The 9,359-nt window shown below is 39.5% G+C and overlaps 1 protein-coding gene across 1 annotated transcript; it reads right to left on the bottom strand.

Annotated features, from left to right (window-relative positions):
- Positions 1–4,320: 4,320 nt before the first annotated feature.
- On the bottom strand, positions 4,321–7,319 carry LOC114282808 (LURP-one-like protein (DUF567)). Its single transcript, XM_028225552.2, has 2 exons — positions 5,617–7,319; positions 4,321–5,374 (listed from the first exon to the last, which is right to left on the bottom strand). Exons 1-2 carry the CDS (start codon positions 5,896–5,898, stop codon positions 4,949–4,951), a joined length of 708 nt encoding a protein of 235 aa, XP_028081353.2. The 5' UTR covers positions 5,899–7,319; the 3' UTR covers positions 4,321–4,948.
- Positions 7,320–9,359: the final 2,040 nt, after the last annotated feature.

Here is a 9,359-nt window from a genome sequence, read left to right as displayed (position 1 = left end):
GATCACAGTAATAACACTTTCTCCTAAAGCCTGACCTTGATTGCGAACGTCCTCTTGATTTGGATCTACCCCGTCTATTATTGGACCTACCTCTGCCTTGCTCATTTTCTGAGGCAACCATGGCATTTTCTTCTGGGTGTTTGCTACTGCTACCTTCCTGTTTCTTCATCGACTCATGAGAAATGAGCGTAGCAATCACCTCATCCAGTCCAAGAGCATCCTTCCCGTACAATAGAGTTGTCCTGAGATGCTCATATGATGCAGGTAGAGAGACCAGCAAGATCATAGCCCGATCTTCCTCCTGGGTCTTGTCTCCAATGGTGTCCAATTCCATTGTGATCCTATTGAACTCGTCCAGATGTTCTGTGAGGTTCGCACCTTCTGGCATTCTAAGTGTATATAGCTGCCTCTTCAGAGATAACCGGTTTGTCAAAGACTTTGACTTGTACCTCATCTCTAACTTTGCCCATAGCTCCGCCGGATCTACTTCACTGATGACTTCCCGGAGTGTGTTGTTCCCGAGATACAACTGAATTGTACTGTTTGCCAATTCCCTCAACTCCTCCCACTTGTCATCCTTCATGTCTTCCGGTTTGTTGGACTTTTTGAGAAGAGCTTTCACCAGACCTTCTCGTGTTAAAATGTTTTTCACCCTTTGCTGCCACAGGGTAAAGTCATTACTGCCATTAAAAGGCTCAATCATGAAACTTGCGCCTTTTCCTACCATTGTAAATTTCTTCTCTTTTTAAAGAAATTCCGATTTAAGAATCTGACCGTACGGATGGGTCCGGAATACTCCAAATAGTTGGAACTCATTATTGGATCGCCAAAAACGGACTCCGAATGGCCTAGATCTAGCCAAAAGAGTTTGAATGCCTCCGATTCAAAAACTAACCGTACGGATGTGTCCGGAATACTCCAAATAGTTGGAACTCACTATTGGATCGCCAAAAACGGACTCCGAATGGCCTAGATCTAGCCAAAATAGTTTCAACGGTTCAGATCTGCTGAATCTGGTACGCCTGAGAAGCACCAGATAATTTCTCGGTCAACGGCTGGTCAACGGCTCAGTCAACGGCGCAGGCGGTGCGGTCAACGGTGGCTTGACGGCTGGTCAACCCGGCTTGGTCAGCGACTCAGGCTGACTGGGCTGACACGTGGCTGACACGTGTCTGACACGTGGCTGACGTGTCGGCTGACGTGGTACGCGCGTGTATTACACGCGCCTTCCCCCACTCGTCTTCTTCCTCCGTCAGCGCGTGTGGCGCGTGGATGAGAGTGGGACCACGCGCCGGGTGCCTTAACGGCTCGTGTGGGAGCGTGCCGAGACTGTGACTCACGTGCCCACTTCCAGGGGCGCGTGAGGGCGCGTGGAGAGGCTTCTGGGCTTTGTTTTTGCTGTTCTGGACTCCTCTCCTCCTGACCTTCCTCCTGGTATGCTCAAAAGTGGATTTCGACCACTTCGAAATCTGGACACTTTCGGAAAAAACTCGATTTTTCTCCACCCGGGCTCTGATACCAATTGTTGCGGATCTTGGGCACACCAGGGGACACTCACAAGCAAAAACACAAGACTTTTAACATGGTTCGGCAAACCGGCCTACGTCCACGGGAGCGATGTTGTTATATATCAACAAATGGAGGAGATTACACACTCTCAACTCACTGTCTCTCTATATAACACACTCTTTCAGTTATGATGCCCTCTCTTCAACTCTCCTTAGCTTCTCTATATATAGATTACAAAGGCAAGAGGCACCCTTTGAAATGAGCTGGCTGCCAGCCCATTTCGGTGGCTTTCCAGATTGCTTCATGGCCTCATGGCCTCATGGCCTCATGGCCAACTCACATGGCTTCCCCACCATGTAGCTGGCTGCTACTTTCCTTCACATGGCCAGAACCTCTGTAGCCAACTCAACTTGGGTTGATCTCCTACAATCGGCGTCTAGGCAGAATCTGGGTATCCAAAATGGTGGTGTGGGTGTATTTGGCCAGCGGTGCTCTTAGGGGTCTTCTTGGTTGGTTCCGCCCATGGATGGATGGTGTTCAGCCATAGGAGGTTTTCGGCCATGGATGTGATCAGCATCGGAGGCTAAATGGTGTGTGGTCAGAGATGTGCTTTGGGAGGTTGAATGGTGCTTTGGGAGCTGTGGGGGACAGGCGTGGAAGACAAGTGTGGGAATTTGAAGGTTTCGGGGAATTTTTTCGCATTGGGTAGTAGTGTTGGAGTCCGGATTCTCGGCCGCCCTATCCAGCAGTCCTACCTAGTAGCCCCCAAAACGACGTCGTTTTGGGGGTAAATTTTCAAAAAAAAACAAACAACAGAGGAAGAGAGGGAGGAAGGAGAGGAAGAGGGAGGAAGGAGGAGGAGGAGGAGGAGGAGGAGGAGGAAGGGAAGGGCCGGCCGGACTGGAGGGGGCCATAACCAGTGGAGGAGGAGGAGGAGGAGGAGGAGGCGGAGGCGGGGCCGGCGGTGCAGCTGCTGTGACGAGCTGGATCGGGCGACGATCGGACGGCTGCGACGGCCGGCGGCGAGGCGACGAGCTGCGATGGCGAGCTCGCAGCCTCTTCCCTCCTCCTTCCTCCCTCTCCCCTCCCCTCTAGTTTCTGTTCGAAGAGAGAGAGAGAGCAAGAACGAAGAAGAAGAAAAGAAAAAAAAAAACAAAAAAACCCCAAAACGACGTCGTTTTGGGAGGCTGTCGGGTAGGGCTGCCGGGTAGCCGGATTCAGTAGTGTTGGCGGTGTTTGGAAAAAAAAATTTGGTTTTTTTTTTTTTTTTTTTTTTTAAGTGAAAGACAAATTGATTACAAAATTAAAAAAAATAAATTCAAATAAAATATCACATCAAATTTTATAATTATCTTATTTTTTCTTTTATAAATATCATATTTAATCACAAAAAAAACTCTTAATTATCATTTTAAACACAAAAAAAAAATTTCTTTAATAATATTTTATAATTAAAAAAACTTACAAAAAAAAAATTCATTTCTCAAACACCCATAATACCTACTTAACTATTTATTTATTTATGTTTGCTTTTGTTTATTGGAAAATGTTTTAGAATTCTTAGCTGTAAAGTAACATTAATTTGTCTTCTTTTTCTTTGTGTTTTGTCTTTTTCGTTTGTTTGTTTTTGTTTTGTTTTTAGGATGTGTCAGCTCAGTAGAGGTCTCTATCAAAATCCTTGTTTATATAAAAGAATAATGCTTGGGACCCCTTTTGGGAGTCATCCTCTCACTCCCCCCTTTGCCACGTGGCAGGTGGTGATTGGAGGAGCAGGAAAAAAAAGAAAAAAAAAAAGAAAATGTAACCAATGAGAAAGAGGGGGGTCAAAGGGAGTGGGGAAAAAAAGGGAATGAATCATTGTTGTATATAAAAATCGTGAGGATAAAGGATTGTGTGGATGATAGGAATAGTTTGGCCTTTTTAAATTTTTCTTGATGCATTTTATTTTCTATATCTTTAATTTTTTATTTTTAGGTGTCATTTGACATTGATTAAAATAATCAATTTTTTTATATTAAGACTTTTTTATCTTGTTTTTTTCAGTCTCGTTTAATTTTTATTTTGATTTTTTAAAAAATTTTTGTGAGAAAAAAATATAATAATAATAGATAAAAGATAATATTTTATTTTATTAACTTATATAACTTGTTTTGTATTTTTATACTTTTTTTTAACCCCAACAAGTTTTCCAAACGAGGACTTAAACTTGCTTTGACAAGCTAGCAAAAAGTAATTTTTAACTTTTTAAGCCAAAAAGTTAACTTTTTTACCCAAGTCACTATCTAAAAAGTTAATTTTTTTGATTAAAAAAATTAAAAGTTCATTTTTTACTAACTTTTCAAAACACCACTTAATAAAATTTTTACTTTGTTTATAAAAAAAGAAAATGAAAAAGAAGAAGCAGCGGCGGCTAACATCAACATAAGAAAGATTTGAATTAAGGAAAAAGTTAGGGTTATGGAAATTTTGTCATGAAAATGATCATGAAAAATTTATAATTTTTAGATTACTTTGATTAGTGTGTAATGCTTTATTCTAAGTGTAATCTAAGGGTTAAGAAGCTTTCATGATTATTTTCATGAAAAGTTTTTCATGATACCTAGCATTGCTGCTGAATTAATCGTACAAAGAAAGGAGTACGAGAAGAGCAAACTATACATCAATAAGTGTATTTTTAAATTTTTTATAAAATAATATGTAAAAAAAATAGAAAAGTAACGTATTCTAAACTAAAATACATACCAAATAAACTCAAAATCTAAATTATAGCGTGACAAACGTCATCAGACCTTTGCAACAACAATAAGGATATAATTGTGAAACGTTTCTGGTTTGAATTCATTTTGTTCCTTCAAAAGTAAAATACATATACAAGGACTCCAAAAGAGATAGAGCTTATGGCAGCAAATAAATCACTTCATTATTTTATTAAATTACTCGTGTCTTCTTTTTTTTACTTCCCCTTCTTTCTTTGTTTTAAATTTATATTCACACTTCCCGTTATGAGCTTGGTCTTTCATATAAAAACGAAAAAAAACCAAGCCATCCAATCTTCTCACAAAACAGAAACAAAAATATGAGCTTGGTCTTCCATATAAAAAAGGAAAAAAACCAAGTCATCTAACCTTCTCCCCCCACAAAAAAAGGGGTGAGGGGAAAAGAAAAAGAAAAAGATGAGCCGCAGGGTGGTGAATGATATGGTGGTGATGGTGTGGTGGTAATCGATGCGAAGGTACTGATTTGGGTGGAATGGAGGGTTATTCTTCCCCGACAAAACAATCACAGTTCGCTAAGTTCGCTAGAATACTTGGATACGTATATATATGGATTACAATCCTTCCTTTCTTGTTTTTTTATCTTTTTTTATTTTGTTGTTATTGTTGTATTTTTTTTTTTTTTGTGCAGAGTATGACAAGGCAGGAGTCGGGAGTCAGTTGTCTTAAGTTGAAAGGCGTTTGGAAGATCCAAACATCTGGTCCAGCAGGATGACAACGGCCATCGCTACACTTGAGTCGATTTCAGGCTGTTTTACAATGAGGCGGAATACGTCCATGCCAAAATCCACCCCTCCCACGGCTTCCTTGCGCTTGATCTCCGCCACTCGCCTCCTCTTTCCGTCGTACACCGCACAGCATCTTTGTGTGTACGATCCCTCTATCTCGTATATCATCAGGTTCTTAATTGAATTTGAAGGCGACGATGACGACGATGATGATCCAGTAGTTCCAGTTCCGCTGCTGCAACATGAGCTCACGCGAGCTAATGACTTTGTATTTAGGAGGTTCACGTGCTTCCTCGCTGACAGTATAGGATTGACTGCTGTCTCTCCTTCATACATCAGCCACTCGCCCGATAGGCTCAGCCTCTAATGATCATTATCATCAAAATTAAAAATATCGATTAGATAAAAAAATAAAAAAATAAAAATAAAAATTGGCATATTAATTTATTGCTGAGAAAATGTGTACATATATGTGTGGATCATGTTGTTGATGAACTTGCAAGTGGATGCAGATGGAAATCAACATAAATCCATACATACATACATACATACATATTATATATATGTATATAAACAGATATGTAAGGATGGTGGTGGTGGTATACCTTGCGGCGGATGGTGAGGAGGGACTTGCCGGAGGGGTCCATAAGAATAATCTCAGCCTTGGTGGCGGCAGAGTAATTGTCAACACGAAAGACAAGATTGCCGTGGGCGTTGAACACTGTAAAACCATCGCAGTTGAAAAGCAGCGATTTCTTCCACACGGTTAGGACCACCACAGAGTTGTCATCTGAAGTTGAAGTTAAAGTCGAAGTTGGGGAAGCATTCAGCTTCAACTTCGGCTTCTCCGAAACAGGAGCAGTGGCATTTGGGTATACCTTTGTCATTCCCAAACCCAAATCAGATTGGCAACCTAACCTAACCTACGTACGATACAATTCAAGAGCAAGAGCAAGAGTAAGAGGAAGAGAGGCTGAGAAGGGAGGGAATTGAGAAGATGTGGCAGTTTAGTTGGTGGTTTCAATATCCTATGGCCTCCTCATATATATATATGATATATGATATATGATATATGATATAGATGCATATGTATACATACATACTAATTGAAAAAGATGCCAGATATCCAATCCAAGCTAGGGCACACAATAGAGACAAGTCAGACTTTTGTTTATTAGAGGACGGAAAGCAAAACAAAAAGAATCACGCACACCTTTTATTCATACCACTCGAGTGGTGAAGTCGTAATCCAATTTAATATAAAGCGTGCTGTTTGGTGATTTTAGGTTTTGAGCGGTTCAGATTTTTCAAATGAAAAAAAAATAGTGTTTTGCATTGGAGGATATTTTAGAAGTATTTTCTTAATAATTTAAGAGTGATCAATAAATTAATGAATTTTATATTAATATTATTAAAAGGTTTTGTTTGTTTTGTTTTATTCATAAAAGATAGAGTTATTTTTTAGTGGATTTTAAGGAATTTGGGCTTGGAATTTTGGTGAATTTCGGAGTGGTTTATTATTATGGATTCGACATTAGCGTTATGGATTCAGCGTTGAGAAAGACAATTTCGAGATGAAAACGATAGTGGAAGAGGGACATCGGGTTTGGTTCAATTCGGATGTAGATTCGCTAGATATTTGAGAATACTTTTGTCTAATTCTTATTTTTGTCTTCTTAGTAAATTGTTTCGTGCTTTGACCTGTGATTTTTATATCAAAATTAGAGGCACACTAATTGTAATTTTTTTCTTGTTAAATCGTTGTGCCGATTTGTCATGATTATTTGACTGAATTTGTTATTTATTGTTTTAAATTAAAACATAATCACAAATCTAGATCTTAAATTTTTTTTAGATTTTTTCAATAGAGACATTGAAGTAGTGGTTCCAGCGATGATGATTTCAAAAGGCAATCAACGATGATGGATTATGGTGTCGCCACAACACTGATGGTTTTGATTGGTCATGACCACTGGTGGGATTGAAAGATACAGAGATGTAGAAGGATTGAATTTTTAGCAATAGCAGATTGATTGTGCTGTGCCCGTTGATTATAGAGGTTATTGCTTTGAGAAAATGAGGTGAGTTGAAGATAAAAATGTTTTTATTTTATGACTTGAACGTTGCCATAGTTAAAGTGTACACGAGTGAGAGAGCGTAAGACTGTAAAAACAATACACAATGAGAAATGTTATCTGCAAATTTTTTTTAGGTGTTTTGTAATTGTCAAAAAACTAGGGGACGTTGGTGTAAGAAAAAGATTATAAAAAAAATGATTGTGATATAAAAAAAAAAAAAAGAATAAGAAAAGAAAAAAGAAAAAAGAAAAAAGAAATAAAAATGTCAAACTAGGCAGCAGTAGCATCATATGGGAAAGTTAACTATTGTAAGGCAAAATATAATAATTAAAGTAGAGGGTCATCCCCCCTGGAAAATAACAAAAAAGATAATTTTGTGGCTGAGGACCGGTTCGCGGTGGAGAGAGACGACGCGTGGCTCCTCCTCGTCTCTCCTCTCCCAGATATTTTGTATTAAGAGGAATAAAGTAAGTGGGGCGGTTTGTGTTTGTGCGGCTCTCTCACCAGACGCAGACGCAGATATATAGACGGATGCCCTTCTTCTCTGACAATTTTCATTAGCAAAAATGCTTTGGAGCTCTAATATAGAAGTTTTAATAGTTCTAATGGGAAGATAGGTCTCACCCTAATGTGATGTTTGTGTCTTGTTTTATTTTGTTTTTTTTTTTTTTTTTTACTTTGACACATCATTAGAGCTTAAATTAGAACTCTATATTTAGAGCTCTTTATCATTTCTCTTTTTATTAGTGATGGAGAGAGAGGGAGTGGGGTCCTCTCCATTTTTTTATACTATCAGTTTTTTAGATTCGTTAATTAAAATTGTTTGAGCAAATTAGGTATACTTCTCTTGACATTTAGTTAAACTACAGCTATTTTGAAGTTTTGAAAATTATAAATACTTTTTAAAGTTTATATTTTTATAATAAATTATCCTTTGAAGTTTATATTTTTATGACAATTTATCCTTTAATTTGTGTACGGGAAAGAAATACGCCTTCTCGTATAATCCTGTTGACCAAGTCCACGCTCCTCCGTACGACGTCGCTTTATCACCTGAAAACACAAACGTGAGCTAGCCGGCGGGTGTGTGCCGGAAACCTCTCCAATGCCTAAGTCAATAAACTTGACAAATAGACAAAGCTCTATGTTCTCAGAAAGCAAAATTGTGTTGTTCTGTTACCTCCTCCAAGGTGATGTTTGTGAGCTTTTTATAAGTTTCGTGTGGCATAATCCTAGTAGGACTCTTATTCCTCCATGCAGAGTCCTCCTAGGATTCATACTCCTAAGGATAATGCTTATCCTTTTACACCCCCCACTGCTTAAACCAAGTGGGATGGTTTTTACTTTGGCCGAACTACGATATGACCGAAATAAGCTTGGTTATGCAGAGCCACTGACTAGGCCGAACTATTCTTAGTTCGGTTCTGCTTTTACTCCTCATCTCGGTTCTCCTCTGCTCAACCCATAACACGACTGGACCGAACTAACAAATTGCGACCGGCACAACTCCAAGACCGAGCTACCGAGTAACAGTGTTTTGGCCGTTCTAACCTCAATACGTCTCAACCGGACTATTATTGGGACCGACCTAACTCCAAGTTGCCCGGACCGGAGTGGCTTTACATCTTATTGCACCGAAGTAATTTTACCTCACTTGGGCCGGAGTAACTTTTACATTTCTATTGGGCCTTTCTATCCTGTCCTTCGTACTTTGGGCTATAAAGTCCATCTCATAGCTCGGCCCAATTTTTTCCAAAAATTACCCTCTCAATTGCCCCTTAATTCCATCTGCAGAGCATGATTGGGATTACCAGTATACCAGCCGAGCGGGAGCTTTTAAGCTTTTCTAGCCGAGCTAAAAACCCTTTAACCTCTCCGGCCGAGCTAAAAAACTCTTAAGACTTTTAAGCCGAGCTAATTTTTACTTCGGGCTCCATTTTGTCCGGTCAAAATGTCTCTTCAATCACGACTGTAACGCTTCCCTTTCCAATGACACGTGGCAGGTTCTGATAGGCTGGGAGCAGCTGTCACGCCGCCCTCGTAGTACGAAAAATTTGAACAGTCCCGTCCTTTCGTCCATTAACCAAAATAACCCTTTTATTTTTTGAATCACTTTCTCCACTATTCTTTCGTCTTCTTTCTCTGTGCCTTTGTTTCTTCCATTATCAAGCTCGTGTTCTTCATTTGCTGATACTGTTGCCGACTCCAGTCCTCTTTTATTCCATCTGGTAAGCAAATCCATCTCTCTTCCTTGTTTTACCTTCGTATCT

The sequence above is a fragment of the Camellia sinensis genome, chromosome 3 (genome assembly GCF_055761805.1).
Source record: "Camellia sinensis isolate YWXY chromosome 3, ASM5576180v1, whole genome shotgun sequence".
Taxonomy (NCBI): domain Eukaryota; kingdom Viridiplantae; phylum Streptophyta; class Magnoliopsida; order Ericales; family Theaceae; genus Camellia; species Camellia sinensis.
The sequence above is the reverse complement of the archived record's forward strand: the minus strand, read 5'-3'. Positions and strand labels throughout refer to the sequence as shown.

Bases quoted from the DNA above. Each gene is read 5' to 3' on its own strand.
- LOC114282808 (XM_028225552.2), bottom strand. From the start codon at position 5,898: ATGACAAAGGTATACCCAAATGCCACTGCTCCTGTTTCGGAGAAGCCG. The intron at 5,375-5,616 runs GTATACCACCAC...AATGATCATTAG, and splicing joins TCCTCACCATCCGCCGCAAG to AGGCTGAGCCTATCGGGCGA.